The sequence below is a fragment of the Haliotis asinina genome, chromosome 15, assembly GCF_037392515.1.
Source record: "Haliotis asinina isolate JCU_RB_2024 chromosome 15, JCU_Hal_asi_v2, whole genome shotgun sequence".
NCBI classification, from domain to species: domain Eukaryota; kingdom Metazoa; phylum Mollusca; class Gastropoda; order Lepetellida; family Haliotidae; genus Haliotis; species Haliotis asinina.
The window spans coordinates 13468056-13485605 of NC_090294.1; the positions used below are offsets into that span (position 1 = coordinate 13468056).

The window sequence follows — 17550 nt, forward strand, 5'->3', positions numbered from 1 at the left end:
GCGACCTGGACGGGGGTCATCTTCACGACTCTCTCTACCATGCTTAAATTTATTGACCCATCGTTTGATGGTAGCAGATGAAGGGGAAGACTCCCCATAAACTGCTGAAAGCCTTTCTTCAATGTTCTTCGCCGAGTTTTCTTCAAGAACTAAAAACTTAATTACTGCTCTATACTCAATTTTATTCATTTTCACTGCCGTGAGGGGGGTCTCTTTCTGTCGATGTGAGCTGTTCAATAACTTCTGACAGTAGGATACCAAAACTTACATATCACATCAGCTACACCCCAAGGTTTAATGTCGTACCATAGGCTGTGACACCTGGGTATGAAAAATGCTCAAGGCTCAAAACGTATTGACATCTCCTCGTATGTAGGGAGCAACAAAATCTGTGTACACCTAAATCTCGAATCTAAACTTTAAACTTTGTAGTACAAATTGCAAATCCAAGTCAGCACCCAAACATTGACTGGTAACATAGTTACATATTCTGAACTGCAAAAGAAACGGAACTCTGGCTTTTTATCAAGTTGTCAATAGAAGACACAAACATGAACGTTTACTTTATGTGATTATACGTTTTCGAAACGTCCGTTTCTTTTGCTGTTCAGTATAAATTTGTTACTTACATATGCACAGATTGGGAAATGTCACTGTAACAAGAACTGCGACGTCACAATGATAATGACGTGATGTTTATGATGATCATGTTTGCAGGGTGTTCATGAGGTTGGAGGTCTGGACACAACATGGGCCTTGGCGAAGGAAGGAGGAAGGATTCCACCCGTCGAGTAAGGATACACTCACCTTTTCGTGAACCAGTAGGGCCATACCTTGATGTGATTCATTAACACAAGCTCATGATGTGTTCGGAATCGTATGGATAAACTTGACTGAAGCAGACATTTCCAAGAATTATGGAGATAATTCAGAAGGCCTTTGAGAATGGTCAAATGTAACACATGCACCTGATCGCCAGTGCACGAAGTTTACCTAACACACCCAGCCACCGGTGATAAAAAATGTAGTAGTCAATAACTAGTACTATGTACTTGATGCAAACTGACTTACACAAAAAGTGATACAATCTGTAACACTTCATTTGACCAATTCTTAAAACTCATTGTGTATTCAAAACAGACAGACAAAACTTAAAGTATTGCCTGATAAGGATACATTTAACATTTAATGGTTTAGTTGTGTCAATAATTCTTTCTGTTGAAATATACGTTAACATGTGATAAGGAATAGCGCGGTTAAAGGTCACAGGCAACGCAAAACACTGATTCTGATACCTTTCGGTGTGGACTTACAGTAATAAAAAAATTAAAAAATGCATATTCAATTTAGAAAACTGAAAAATAACGTCATGAAATAAACTCACGAAATAGGAGCTTTTACTAATTTCACCCCAGCGGGGGTGAAAAGTGGTTTCAAAAGCTCTACTGCTCTGTGCACATATGGCATGCACAGTGATTACGACCGCGCGACATGATGCCTTGATGGTTTATTCCCAAGAAGGCGATCCGTAAAAACACAGCAAGTGATGCATGCAGGGATCAAAGTAGGAGAAAAAAATGTTTCTTGTCATTACAGTTGGGCCTCTGGTGAATAATACACTGGTTCAATATTGTTTGTTATTTCTTTCACATATTTATATTTTGGGGGTTGGCAGATTTACAAACCAAGTTTTCAAGAAAGTGTAGCATTAGAAATACTAATATCATTGTTAAAAATGCTCACCTTGAACACTGAAATGTGTGAATTCATATCTATGGAAACAGAAAACAACATGTTGATTGTAATGAGCAGTCTCTGTATTTACACCTATGTGTCTGCCTGCCTGTCTGCTAATGGCAATATGCAATACACAGCTTCAATCATTGGCCACATGCAATTTGAACTAACACGTATCAGGCTTTACACCATAAATGGCTCGTGCACCTGAATTCTGTCTCTGTTACGTTATGTAATAACACCGACAGGCAGATGTGACACTTTCACATAGGCGTTTAGAAGTTGATTGGGTGGTACAAGACACTTGATATGGATGTGCAACTTCTTTATCATTTACACACGTTTCTGGGCTAATGCTTGCCTGATTTACTTGATGAATATGCAAGTATTAGCTCAGAAACGTTTTGGGTAAGTAATAAAGAAGTTACACATCCATATCTTGTCTTGTGTGTCTTGTTTTACATTGTATGATGTCTGTTGATTGCAAACAAACTGCATCCATTTCTCTCGGATGACTGGATCGGACGGAAACCATTGCAAACTCAGATTGTCAGTTTCAAGTCAAGTTTTGTACTTTGACGAAGGACAGTTTCCAGCCACGCAGTAGTTCACCAAAATACAAAATACTGCACTTATATTTGGGCTTGTACGCTGACAATTTTGTTTATTTGTTTTTTTTTCACAAGCTGAAATATGTTTTATGTGTCACAAATGAATAATTGTGTTTTGGGTTGCATGTAAGCAACTACTAAAAGTTCACAGGCTCACCTACTCTCATCCTAACTTTGATGGTTGCAGCTTCGACCCCGATCCTCGTGTCCGCCATTCTTTCTGGGCCCTCACGTTTGGTGGTCTGTTCACGTTTTTTGGTTACACATTCGATCAGTCTGCCATTCAGAGGATCTGTGCCATACCCAAAATGTCAGGAGCTAAACTGTGAGTGTATAATTATTGTTGCACTAGATATTTATCTGCTCAAATGTGTGTTATTTGTTCCTCAACCAGTCGTGGTGTTTGCATTCCAGTTTTCATTCTCAGCTTCGTGGGAAATATGAACCGGAAGTGTCTGTGGTAATAAAGTCATCGATATGATCCTTATATTATTCAATTCAAAGGTATCCATATATACATATCTTACTGTAATTTGTAGCGGTGGGGTAGTCTAGTGGTTAAAGTGTTCACCCGTCACGATGGAGACCCAGTTTCGATTTCCCACAAGGGTACAATATGTGGAGCTCATTTCTGATGCTCCTCGCCATGATATTGCTGGAATATTGCTAAAAAGCGCCTTAATAATACTTACTCTACTCTGTTCGCTCTGGCCAGTCTCGGCCAAAAGTAGGTACCAAATTTGAAGCGGTTTTGTCATGGGTACAGACTAAAGAGAAGAAAATAAAAGGTAAAACTAAAACAACCAAACAAACCGAAAACAGAAACGACTCAGCAACAAAAATCTCGGGGGTGTTGTCATCTGCGGGAGGAATGACAGCTCGGAGGTAAAGCGTTCGTTTGTTACGCTGTAGGCGTTGATTCAACGCCGACATAATACTCTTGTCATAATCCAATCTGCACTTATATGTAGTACTTGTACCTAGGACTGATGTAAGTTTCATAATCAATTCTACTGTTACAGTGTGTACGGTCTCAACATATTCATCGTCAGTACCTACATCATATGTGTGTGCTTTATGGGAATCGTTGCTTACAGTTATTTTGCGACAATAGGATGTGACCCCTTCAAAGCCGGTATACTAACAAATAGCAATCAGGTGAGTCTATTGAATGTTTCAAAACACTAAAACCACATAGACAAATTGAAATCATAACCAACTTCAACAAAAATTGTAACCCCGATAGGTAATGAACTATTTCAAAACACACACAGCAATATTCCATCTTTTAGTCTGGACAGATAATCCTGTGATCGACATCATGAGCATCGATCTACAGATACGATAAAGCCAAGTCAATCAAGTCAGCGAACCTGAAAACGAGATGATGTTAATCGCCTCTTATGACAAGCGTGCAAACCCGGATCTTCACGGATGTGTTAATAAAAGTATGAATGCCATTCAAATAGCATTCAGTCTGACCATCAGGGTGTACGTTTCAGTGGGGATTAACGCAACATTGCTTTATTGCTTTTATTGGTCCTGACAGCAGTAATTGTGTAATGCACAATTCTAAGGGAAACACATGGATATTCGTATCGAGTTTCGTTTCAGGTGATGCCGTATTTTGTCATGAAGATCTTTGAAGATTTCCCGGGTATGGCGGGTATCTATCTGGCCACGATCTTCAGCGGCGCTCTCAGGTAGCTTTTTCATCTATACACATCAATAGGCATATTTTCTATAACCCGTGAAGATACGGGTTAAAACTGATCCTTGATAACCCACGCTTGTAAGAGGCGACTAAAGTTGTCGGGTGGCCATTCTTTCCGAGTTGGCCGACACATGTCATCGGTTCCCGATTACGAAAAGTGATGCTCTTGATGTTGATCACTGGGTCATCTGGTCGAGACTCGATCATTTACAGATCGCCGCCATACAGCTGCAATATTGCTGAGTGCGGTGTAAAACTAAACTCATTCACTCACTTTATAGTTTGATGTAATGTGTGTGTGTGCATGGCATGCTTGTGTGTATGTTCTCTGTGTGTGTGTGTAGTTGTGTATGGTTGTGTGTACATCTGTATGGGTCGCCAGTAAAATATCGATACCTCATGAACTGGCACGAGATACAATGCTACGAAGGGAAATGTTTATGATCCACATAAAAATATTTTATAAAGAGCGTTGAATCAAACGTCCAAGGGTGTTAGCCTGTTTGTACGATGCGGCTGTATGGTCCAGTTGTCAAAGCGATAACCACACAATGGGCTGTTTGCATTGTCAGTCCTTTGTGCACCTCAGCCACATATGGTTGAATAGAAAAGCTACCCCGGTATTGTAGAATACGAGCCACGTCAGGCTCTATCAGAATGTGAATTTACAATACAACATTTGATCAGGCATACGACTAGAATGTCGCAATGTATTCTTAAGAATGCTCTTTTCACAGTACAATATCATCAATCACGAACGGTCTTGCTGCAAACACCATAGAAGATTTACTGAAAGGTCCATTCGAGAAGTGCGGGACATCGGAATCTGTGAAGCTGCTCACAGCAAAACTAGCAGGTATAATGCAATCACAGTTGTCCTATTTTGTCTTGTCCTGTCAGGCCAGTAACCTGACAGTAACATGCAGTGCATGGATTGAAAAAGTCCATTAACAGGACGCCAGTTAGGTTGGATAACAATGGCGGGATGAACAACTTCTGTACCACAAAGAAAGCGACGGTGTAGGTTTTCACTGTCTGAAAGCTCTTTGAAAGAATAATTCATATTGAACCAGTTATACTAACCTGTAAAAGAAACGAAAGTTTCCCCAAAATGAAATCTCATAAAAGCAAGCGTTCATCTTTATGTCTTCTTAATATTATTAAAAAAATGACAAAAAGGCAGACTTGCTGTACGGTATACATGTAACATGCCACAGGTCCCACACATATATAAATATATATACAAACGTACCAATATATTTGAAAATTGAAATTGCAGTGTTAAACTTGTTTATGTCCATGTAACCACTGACCTACCTGTAACCGTTTTTATTGGGTAATATGTGGTTGAGTAAGTTTGTGTTACATGCAACCATTTTTTAAGAAAAACTATCGACCCTCACAGAAATGTTTCTGATCGCAGCAGTGGATTATGCAAATTCCATGTTTTAAGCTTTGTACCAAACCAATTTTATACCATGTACAAGTATGCTTGAGTATTGACGGAGAGCCTGTGCAGTTGAATTTATTACAGAAACTACTGATATTCTGAGAGTCAAGTGAGAGATATTGTTTCTTTCGCTCATCAGTATAGTTAGCGGAATTTAGCGAGACCCGGCGTAAAATATCTTTGAAAAGTCTTTTTAGGAAATTTATCTGAACAAGACTTTTACTTTTCAGTATGGTTTTACGGTGGCGTTTGCATAGGTTTGGCTTTCCTGTTAAAGGATTTACCAGGTACAATAATACAGGTATGTTTTACTCCATCCAAATTACCTGAGCGAAGTTGACATGTATCATAAATTGTACTTTTGTAAAGAGAATAACGGATTGCCTGCTCTTTTTATTTGATGCTGTGACATTTTATGTATTCAAAAGTATTAGTGAAATGAAAATATATGTTTTCAAAACAAAACGTTTTTGAACCATGGACTTAGAACGGAAATAAATGTAAACTTGCTCTGGTCGCTATATGGCTGGAGTAATGCCGATGTGGTGTAAAGCCTAACTCAACACAACTCAACTCCTAAACTCAACTCTTACTCCATCCGTGTGTTTACTGAATTCGTTAATCGGCACAGGTTTCCCGCTTTAGTGAATGAGTTTAGTTTAAACGCCCTCTTTAGCAATATTCCAGCAGTATCACAGCAGGGAAACTCAATATGCTTCACAGATTGTAACCATATGGGGAAACGAACAAGGCCTTCGGCGGGACGAGCGAACACTTTAACCAGAAGGCTACTACACCGCCCTCCTCTAATCCAAATGATACTAACAACAATGATATTCACACGAATGAACATAATGACAATACCTTTGCCAAATCTCTGTTTCCTTGCTAACCCTAACTTTTTTACAACTTGCTCCACAGACAGCGATTGCCCTGTTGGGAGCATGCGGCGGACCGATAGTTGGGACATACTTTCTTGGCGCTCTCTTCCCATGGACAAATAAAATTGTAGGTACTACACTATCTGGAACACGTAGGTTATGACTGCTAGATAAATATATGCTGATGCAGTCTGTAATCGCCATCCGTTATAGGTTACGGTGTTCCAAAACAATGCTAAGAAAAAAAAGTATATTTTTTCCTCATTGTAAGGCTTAAATGATTAAAGTCTGAACTAAAAATGTAATGGTCTATTTGCAAAATGTTTATATTGACAGTGGAAATTTATTTCTTAATTTTGATTAATGTGTTGGTTAAATTACGCGTTGTTTTCCAACCCATATAAAACAATCAAGCAGTAAATGATTTTGAACAACCAGTTGTGGTAACTTTATGACCTACCCACTCCGTGCGACCGAGATTTTATTGGCGTCTTAATCTTGTCCATATCCTTTACGAATATGCCAGTGACTTCCTTTGCAATCACCGACATTCAGTTAAGAGAGAAATTTGTTTGATTCAACCTCATAGCCTCAGCTTGACCTCAGTTGCTCAAAATGTGCCTGACCCGGGATGTCAGCTGGCACAAACGGTAGGTCGACTTAACTTCATTATAAAGGGGAGCACAGAATGTTATAATAATTCATGTTGCGTTCGTGCAAAGCATGAATACATCGGAAACATTAAACCATCTGTAGCTTACCTTTTAAAGACAGTTAGGACATTTGTTGACGATTTCTAGACCCTAGGCTGTCAAACGACAAGGCTTGTTTAGTTTGTTGACAATCAACTGACAAAGGTGCACCCCTTCACAAAAATAGACCAAACCAGCTGTGACACGACCACGCAGTGCATTATTTCTAACTTGATCAGGTCAAGCTGAACAAACTGTAGCACTGTTCGTAGTGAGTTGGACATAAGCCAAAGCTGACCACCGATAAGACATGTCTTGGCATGTAGTCTATTAATTTTGATTGTGTATCATTCAGGGCTCTGCAATGTCAAATATATTGTATTGCAACTTTTTGGGGGGCGATCTGGGTATCCGTATTGCGATATATTGAGAAATGTTTGACAGTGAGTGAAACTAGTTGTTCATGTCAGTTTATTTTCTACATTTATTTAATAGTCCTTCAACATTCATGCTATGGTTCCATTGACAGCAACCCCCAAATTAAACTGCATAGTCAGGGATTCTATTTTCCTTTTTATAGAGATCATTGTATTACAGTATGGCGTTTTGTCACTGAATAACGAGGGAAAACATTTCTTGTGAATGAAAGATTATATTCTAACGCATAAAGATAATCACGAAATAAAAGTATAGTGCAGTACGTGTCATTTGAAAAACACATTGCGATATACTGATTTTACGATATGCCGCTAAAACCGTGCAGTCTTAGTATCTGTATCTATCTCAGCGTCGATAGATATGAACGTGACAGACTGAAGCTGAAACATCTCTGGAATAGCCCGCTTGCCCGTGGCTAGTAAAAATCGAGTCGGGCCAGTAAATGTTCAAGTTCACTGGCCCGATTGCCTGATGAATTTTCATAGGGTTACATAGTAAATATATCATCCTCTCCTGCTTGTGTAGTTTAATAAAAAAATCAACAAAATCAGCCGATAAAATTAATAATGAAACTCGTGTCCACATTCAAATTTTGGGCTCTAGACTTACATTGTGGGCTAGTAACTTTCAGGCATAGCTGGGTGGACAGTGTTACCTACTGTATCCCTTAAGGAATTACTTAACTAGGCGGAACAAAACAATGAAATAATGTATCGTAGGGGTATTTAAAAAGATAGACATATAAACATAACTTACTACATTCAGGGAGCCATTGTTGGAGTGCTGGTGGCCCTAGCCTTGAACATATGGTTGAGTGTGGGGGCAACATTGTACGGCCAACCACCTGTGAGGCTACCCCCAGCCCCTGGAAACTCATGTGACATCATCATCCCTAGCAACATGACTTCACCATACACGACGACAACACCAGCCATCACAAGCACCTTGTCGTCAAGGTAACGTATGGTCACTTCTGCTTAGATGACTTTGTCCAAAGCAGTTCATAACAATAATCGTCAATAGATACCATAAAGTCGCCATTAGAAAACCCTCCAACCATTATATAATGAACCATTTAAACCATGCAGTTAGGTTTTTGGTGTTTTTTTTAGGTAACAGTACAAATCTATTCCTATTCATACCGTGCAGTGCTACACATTAAAATCATCACTCCCCCTACCCACAGCCATACATTATGAACGGTCCCTTATTTTGAGTCTGGTTTTAAGTGGCATTAAGTGGCATTGGTAAATCAGTACTCGGAACGGACTTAGTACTCGGAAGGACTCAGCACATGGAACGGACTCAGCACAGAACGGATTTGTTCACAGTATATTTGGCATTAAAGAGACACTGATCTGGGACAGTTCCAGGTGAGATGGTTGTTGCTTTTGTTATTGTTTTCACCACGCATGAACCCAGGTGATATCCCAGAATTCTTGCCGAGTTGCGATCTCTACTGTGCCACCCCAAGCGCAGTTTCTAGTAAAAGTATGACATTGGCCAACAAAGATGAAATCTTTTACTTATAAATACTTCATCTGTATTATTACGATAACAAATGAAATTTAATATCTAGAAATTTTGTAGATTGCCTACGTGCAATATATTTCACATAGCCATCCTAAGTGCGACCTTGTTGGTGTAGCCTGTGTCACCTAACCTCACGGCGAAAGAAAATGAAGAGGAGTGATTCTGTTGGATGCTACAACAAGTGAATTAAAACAAAATACTAATATGTCCACTACAGTAATAAAGCTTTTGCTTAGTCTCTTTTATTTGTGTGTACAAGTTTGTACTAGCCTACTAACTTGGCGATGAAATGCCAACACGTGGCATTCTTCTGCCTGAACACACAGCTTGAAACATAAGAGAAAATAAAATAAAACAAAAAGAAAAATAAGAAAAACAAAAGGAACAAACAAGCAAACCCAGAATACAAATACTTAAGTTAAAACCGACTAAGGTTAGGGCAATAATATCAGGCCATAACCTTTCTCGAGGAATTACCCATCAATATCCACATAAAGAAACGATGGTTGATCTGCAGCTGACAAAGAAACCTGTTCCATGGCATGTTACTTATAACAGTCTAATATGCAGACATGTATAAATCGTTATAATTAGTGACGAACAGGAACGCGTTTTCTAGAGAGACAACTTTTTTCATTGCAGTCGATGCGACGTTTCGGTGTAGATGTAATAATATCAGACCGTTACGTACTTGTTCGATATGGATGTATCTATCAATCTCCACATAAAGACACGATGTGCCATTCATTGGCAGCTGACAGTAAAACCTGTTTTATGGCATGTGTCACAGTGCATAGTCTCATTGGTAATTGAACATAGAATACCTGAGAACTATTTGCAAGATGTCCACCATTCTGTTGAAAGTAATGTAGTAGTTTCACAGTTTAAGAGCAATCAATCAACGCATTTGCTGTTAATCTTTTGAAGGAAATGAAATGCGTTCCTGTTACGTTTACGACAGAGTGTATTCTGAATACGTTAGAGCAATCTACATGCATAAACTCTACCTTTTCACAAATCATCTCTGCTAGATAAAACTATATGTTAATCTTGGACGGGTAATCTGAGTAGAATTATCACTAATTATCCCTGTTACATAAATTCATTAACCGACCATCAAGTTAATCACAGGCAAACTACAAATGGGTTGCGCAGCGTAGAGAAAAAAATGACAAGTTCTATTACATGCTGACGAAGCGAGCAATGGTTGACAACGTACTTTCCTCGCTTCGGTTCGAAAAATGTTTTCCATGTCAAAATAAATATCGCCACCATCAAAGGTATACATCCATTTCTTCACCGGGGAGTTCTCTCACATTTCCAACCTTATGTTGAACAATTACTCACCTTAAATATTATTTATTCAGCATTTTAAGCGCGACTCGTTGTATTCAGACCGTTCTTCGGAATGACGGAACATGAAGGTATTATTCCATATGAAATACTTACAGTTACCTCCCCTGCTTCGTTTGCCCCAAATCCCAGAATTTTGTATGTACAATAAGTGTTACGAAAATTCTATCAATAGCGACGACAGGTAAGACAAATAAACTACAAGAGGCTCATGATGACAATAGGCAATATGATATTCAATTTCTATTCCGCTTATTCTTGTTCCATCACTCAGTTCAGCCGGAAGCTGACAAGGGTAGTAGATGCGAAGAAGGATCGGAATACCACGGGAAGCGATTAAAACGTTGAATGAAACATATTTCACGTGAGTAATTATTAAATATGGGGTTGGAAATCTGAGAGCACAACTATGGAGGAAATGGGAGTGTACCTTTGATGGTGGCGATATTTCATTTTGACATGAAAATCGATCCGAAGCAAGGAAAGTACGTTGTCAACCTTTGCTTGCTTCGCTCGCGTATAAGAAAACTAGTCATATTCTCAATGCAGGACCGTCCCATACACGCAGGCGTCTTATCCCAGGCAGGCGTACAAAACGTGTTCACCATTCTCAGCTAGATACAACTGCGCTGGTTTAGCCACGTTTGGACGTCCCACGCTGCGCTGGAATGACGCTAGGAAGCCTGACTTGAAGGCTGAGAAGACCTGGAGTAGCGACTAAGCGCACAACCTGGCTAGCTATTCTCGAAACGTTCGTACCCCTACGAACTACTTAAGCCAAATCTTAACACCTTGGTTACGGTCAAAGTTACGAATGTTTCGAGAATAAGGGCCCTGGTGATGACAAGGCTGGCATTCAGCTTGCTGAGGACAGGAGGGAGACTCTTTGGAAGGCGAAGAGGACCCGCCGGTGACAGAGGCTGCAGCCCTTCCTCGCCGCTCCCACCACAGACTACCCCTGCAGCAAGTGTCAGCGGAGTTGCCGATCCCGCATCGGTCTCTACAGCCACAGCCGGAGCTGCAACATAACCACGGATTGACTCGAGTGCAGATTCACCATTGTATCGCGATCCAGGATACCAGCTATACTACGTACTGCGCACCCATTGTCGGCACAGAATGGAATGACCCGACTGTATTTGATGCGGTCGTAAATTGTTCTCAACCACTGCTAGGCTGGAAAAGAACGCTCAAACGGGAACGTCACAAGTGCACGCTCGGATGCATGCCTGACGCTGTATAAATGCAGCATTAAACATGTCGCTACCACTTCATCCCTCTCTCTTTCCCAAGCTCTCACTCGTCTAACCCAAGTTTGAAGGGTTTTAATTCATAAGCACATGATCTGCTTCAGTTCACGTAAGGACTTTCAAAGACAAGGAAAACAACCAGTTAGTAAGTAATATTTGAGTCATTTGAATGCACAGATAATTGTATTTTTTCACATTTCTTTTTCTTTTCTGTAGCGACGTTCCTACCGCTGACCCTAAAGGCACTGTGTTTGATATCTCTTACCAAGATTATGGTCTGATTGGATGGCTGCTAGCCGTGTTTGTGGGATCGATTGTTAGCTTGGCGACATGTAAGTGTAGATACAGCTGCGTTTACTTCTGTAAACATACATTGTTTGTTTATTTGTTGTTCAACGCCGCACTCAGTACTGATCCAGTTGTAGGGCGGAGGTCTGTAAATAATCGAGTCTGCCGCAATAATCCCGCTTGAAGTCGAATACGCTGACGTGTCAACCAAATCCGCGAGCATGTCTCTACCTCTCAAGTAAAGCATGGGTTACTAAAAATCGATTCTAAGCCACCTGTGTTCGTGTATTTACCACAGTGATAAGCTTGTACTACCTACATGTACATGGCTTGTGTAAAAGCATTTCTCCAAAGCGTTGCTATATAAAGTCCTTCATAGGAGCCTTGAATCAAATTATGTGTAATGTAGCTTATTAGAGCCTGTCAGTCTCGCGGGGCGATATTTACCGGTACTAACCTGGTCCCATACTCTCTTACAATATGCGACACGGAGTCCAGCTGACTTCCGGTACCAGATTTCCGGTGACAAGTGCATATTTAAGAACCACTTCTGGTTCAAAATTGCGAGACCACCGAGTATATCTACTAGACCGGACCAAGTGTACAAACACGCTTGGCTGTCGCAGCTGTTGGCATTTGTAATAGTTACGATACGATACGACTAGATATTTGTATGGCGCCGATATCCAGTTAGTTCAACTGCTCCAGGTCGCTTTGTTTTCCACTCGATCACTGGATGTCCATCACAAATTGGCTTATTTGGCGGTGGTTAGATCGGAAATTTCGTATTCCTGCAAGGATTCTCGGTTCCTTTATGTCACCTGACAACCATGAGACGATTCGAATTGTTTCTAATGGTTTGAAACGTCGTTTGCCACCGGAGGTACTGAGGTTTCGCGATGTGCCGTGACCTACACATGGCCCCTTTATGTTGCAGGGAATATGTGAAACCAGGGATTTACTCCTAAAAGAATAAATGATTTCGTGAAATCATTGTGACCCCAGGGATTTCATGTATTCCCTAAATTTTCAAGGTATTTCATGAAATTACTGAAATATTAGTTCAGGTATTTTATGAACGCCTTCATGGAAACAGAGTACATCAAATCTATAATGCGAGTACAGAGTATATGCTGACAGAATGCTTGTTGGGACAAGATAGATTGTTTACACACCGGCTGTTACACTTCAGGAGCGCTTAAAAATATTTTCAAGATGTATAGATTTACATTGGTTAAAACCCGGACCACAACAGTTATGATTCGGAAATAACAGCATTCCGGAGACATACTTCATCATATCATTCGAAGAAAGAAGACGCTGAGGACAACATGAAATATATAGTTTGAAAATAACCCTTTCCTTTCGCAAACATTTGCACGTTCCAGTTCTAAGATTTACGTTATCAAACCACAATTTACCGATAGAAACAGGACGCTGGCACAACATTCACAGAGGAAATAACCTCTGTGAAGGAAATACATGAAATCCCTCTGGGTCACAGTGATTTCACGAAATCATTTACACTTTTAGGATTTCCGTGAAATCCCTTGTTTCACACACATTCCCGGTAACATATATACGTCTACTATTCTGTACGTATCATGCGGAAAGACGACAGCTTATTCTAGACTCATGTATGCATCAGTGGCAGGGGTATAATAAGACCTGAGAATGTTCATTGGTATGATATCTGAGTATGCCTGCAGTCAACCACTGTTTGTCACTCGATGGCTGAAACAAGGTCATGTCAACGTTGAATACTGACTAAATATTCCATTGTTTGTATGACTGAAATTACGCCGATGTGACGTTAAATAATGTTTACGCACTACAACTTCTACTGTATGTCGCTTGATGGCTGACATAACAGCTGATCTTCCTTTAAATGTTAACTCACCAATTCTTCAGTTGTGTTTTTCTATATGGCTGCAATAACGCCTTGTGTGTGCCGCTGCATGTCCTCTATCGTCTCGATGACTGTTCCAGGCAGGATGTACCCGCGCATCAAGGATGAAAGATTCTTGTTTCCCTTTGTAAGGCCACTGTGGAGAATCAAGGACTCGGAGAAAGTATGTATGAAGATGTGTTTTGTTGAACACAGGCATCTGATTTTCCGTTCTGAAAGAAATCTATCCATTTCTATGGTCTGTTTGCAGTGAAAACATACCGATAAATTTCACTTAAAACAAAAAAGGTAAACCAAATGAAGTAACATTAATATTGCAGATCCTCATAATTTTACCTTGCCAACTGAAAATTTAAGTCTCAGGGTTGTATTCAGCTTATGCTAAAAGTTCTTTTGCAAACGACCATAGATTCAAATCATTATTATTGTTTGTATTATAAGGGAGTAAGTGCAGTTGGTTGAACAACGAAACAAACACACGTGCTGTACTTAATGAACGTTACCTTAGACTAACCTTATATTTTCTCGGTGTTTCATTTAATATGCAAACCCCCTTGTAATAGAAACAAGTACAGCCATTTGAACTATGATCGTTTGTTAACAACTTTTACCCTAACCGGAATAGCATTCTGAGATTTAAATGGTCATTTGGCGAGGTAATATTACGAGGATGTCCCGTCTTATTTTCGCTCTATCCGATTTACGTACTATTTGTTTGAAGTGAAATTCATCGGTACGTTTTCACTACAAACAGACTGTAGTTGAAATATTGCTGAATTTCATGCCCAGAGTGCAAACAGGTTCCATGCAGCGACTGACTCCCATGAAATAACTTGTGAACAAAGATATGGGATGGAACAAATGCGAGTGAAAAGTTAAAGAAATGACTGAAGCAAAATTGTAAATAAATGGTCTTTTTCCATAAAATTATTTGTGAAGGTTCTCTTAAAACCGTGGGCATAGTGACGTATTAGTTACTTGAATGGGAAATTCATTCACTTATAATTTTACTGACTCTCAATTCTAGGTATGTATTAAGTTGTCAGTTGTTCAGTGTTACTATCAATAAACGTTGTCACAGTGATACAATGAAAACAAGGATCGATTAGGCTGCATAAAAAGTTAAATGTTTCTCGGGCAAATATTTGTGAAAAGTGATGAGGGTGGTAGGCTTTTAGTTTTAATTTTTGATAAAAAAAAAAATGACGAGGGAGGAACACATTTTTATTTTTTTCTCTCAGAAATACAGTTTGGGAAGTTTAGCACGAGTTAATTAGTTATAAATTTCGTCACACTCGCGCTTACGGACACTCGTTCTCATAGTGGACAAATGGATAATCGGGACGCGTCCAAGTCTAAATTATTTTTTATATAGCAATAAATAGTTGTTAGGCGCACAAATGAAAATGACGCGCCCACTCCGAAGAAACATTTCACTTTTTAGTTATTCAGCCTTACACAGCAGGGTTTAAACTAATTCGGCTAGTACGTGGCGTTCGGACAATAATATGTGTCAGGCAATAGTGAAAACTAGGAACGTGTAGCTTTGTAAAAGAATAATGTACTGAAGAGCAAAATATAATTTTCTGTTAAATGTGTCTGTGTTGATATGACATTATTTTCATAAATTTGGCTTCCTTTTTGAAGTCTTCTCTTGGACTTACAGGTAATGGAACGATGGATTTACGGATATGATAAAATGTGCATTTATTTACATTTATATATTTGTATACACTTATTTATTGCATGTCACAGTTGGTGAGGGAGTTCTTTGCATGCTATTTTGTTTGGTTGTCATGGTTTATTTAAATTCTGAAATGCATGACAGTTTTGTTTTTTAACTTTTACTCCACATACGACGAGGAATGGCCACTCGAGAGGGTTGTGGCCATCTTTTATGAGTAAAACGAACTGTTTATGTTATGTCATATTTGACGATCTGTTTTGTTTTCAAATCCTCTATTTTATGTCAGTTTTTAAGTTATATTTCAAGTTAGAACCTTCAATTTGTTTGATGTATATTTAAGGTGGGAAATAATACCTGCGTACCATTTCATCACAAGCTGGGGCAGTAGGGTAACCTATAGCTAGTGGTTAAAGCAACCAGCCGCCACGCTGAAGACCGTGTTCGATTCCCCACGTGTGTAGCCCATTTCTGGTGTCCCCGCAGTGATATCGCTGGAATATTGCTAAAAGCGGCGTAGAACCATACGCATTCACTCGCTCGTCACACCTGGAATGTGATCTAGTTTGGGCCTGAGTAGGACATCGTGATGATTCTCTGTTAAAACTTTGTACATAAAGTTCAGCATAAATGGGATAATTACACATTAAGCTGAAACATGACTGAAGATTTAAAACAGCACATGCGTCAAAGCCATGGTTGTTCAATATTGATTGGGGAAACAATTTAAGGGAAGTTAATCAGGGGTAATATTTAATGAATAGTGGCATATGACTCGACCTCTACAAAAGTACAAAATGGTGTTTATAAGCTGATAGAATTTGCATAAACAGAATGAGGCCCAGGGACGTTATAGTCGCTTGACTTAATACATTTGTATGCAGATATGTTACTCCTCATTCCTGATTGAATTATATACACTAAACGAATTATATCATTTTTCTCTCACAGACAGAGCAACAAGAGAACGGCCATGTTGGACTGACGCAGAAAGGAGGCGATGTCTGGAGCACAACGTTATGATTGAATAACTTTCTGTGTATGTTCTGAGATATGAATTAGGAATTATAATAATTATTATAATAATAAAAGAATGGCAGTTAAAAATATATGGAAACTATAATTGGGTATTACACTTCTCCCAAAGCTCCTAAACTGCCAGCTAGAAGGTTTAAAGTTGAAAATACAAAACATGGACCTGGTATCACTCGACTGGAAGTATGATATTTCTTACAAAGACACTCCCGTGTACACACACACGCACGCACGCACGCACGCACGCACGCACGCACGCACGCACGCACGCACGCACGCACGCACGCACGCACACACACACACGAAAACAACTGAGCAAAACAAGGCTAACATGTATTCTTTCAACCATTTAATCACAAAGTTAAAAGTGCCTAATAAGGTATTTAGACGTTCCATTTATAAAACAAAACAATCAAGGACAAGCTATTTACTGGTATTTTGTAGTGATATTGTTGCACTTTTATGCGATTCATCAATTGTACACGTGGATACTTGATAACGTAAAGTCTCTTTCTCATATTTCAAGGTGCGTTTTTTCAGAAGAAATGGCTTTAGTAAATCTCTTATTCGAGATGGATTATTTCAGCAACACGAGATGTTTTCAACGTCTAATTATAGAACTGAGATAATTAAACATGTCAATGATATGATAATGTTATTATATATATATATCTTTAACGTTCTTAAAGACTGTCTGATACCTGTGTACATTGTCATTTTTGGGCACAAAGTTTAGACTAGGTTTTTACTTTCGCTCACGTATCCGAATGTTTGTGCGTGTATTTTGTTACTGCGGAATATGTTGTTTCCGTGCATATTAATGATAATCAGAGGCACCGATTATGCAGTGACTGTAACCAGGTGTATCAGTACAATATATAAAACACCAAGGGCATTTGAGTTTGTACTGTACTGTATGAAGATACTCAGGCAATAGAGCACTTGTAGAGCAAGGCAATAACACTGTTATTAAAA

At 39.3% G+C, this 17550-nt stretch overlaps 1 protein-coding gene across 3 annotated transcripts in view; it reads left to right on the top strand.

The window, feature by feature from the left end:
• LOC137265497 (sodium-coupled monocarboxylate transporter 2-like) overlaps positions 1–17550 on the top strand; it is a 39763-nt gene extending 22213 nt beyond the window's left edge. For 2 of the 3 annotated variants that reach the window (XM_067800912.1, XM_067800910.1), the window contains exons 6-17: positions 718–791; positions 2536–2673; positions 3371–3506; positions 3963–4051; positions 4800–4918; positions 5743–5813; positions 6434–6520; positions 8289–8479; positions 11876–11991; positions 13937–14019; positions 15504–15522; positions 16492–16628. In XM_067800912.1, coding sequence (XP_067657013.1) covers positions 718–791; positions 2536–2673; positions 3371–3506; positions 3963–4051; positions 4800–4918; positions 5743–5813; positions 6434–6520; positions 8289–8479; positions 11876–11991; positions 13937–14019; positions 15504–15522; positions 16492–16571 — 1203 coding nt within the window. In that variant the 3' untranslated portion in view covers positions 16572–16628. Of the gene's footprint in view, positions 1–717; positions 792–2535; positions 2674–3370; positions 3507–3962; positions 4052–4799; positions 4919–5742; positions 5814–6433; positions 6521–8288; positions 8480–11875; positions 11992–13936; positions 14020–15503; positions 15523–16491 lie in introns of all 3 variants that reach the window. The other variant, XM_067800911.1, reaches the window with a different exon arrangement.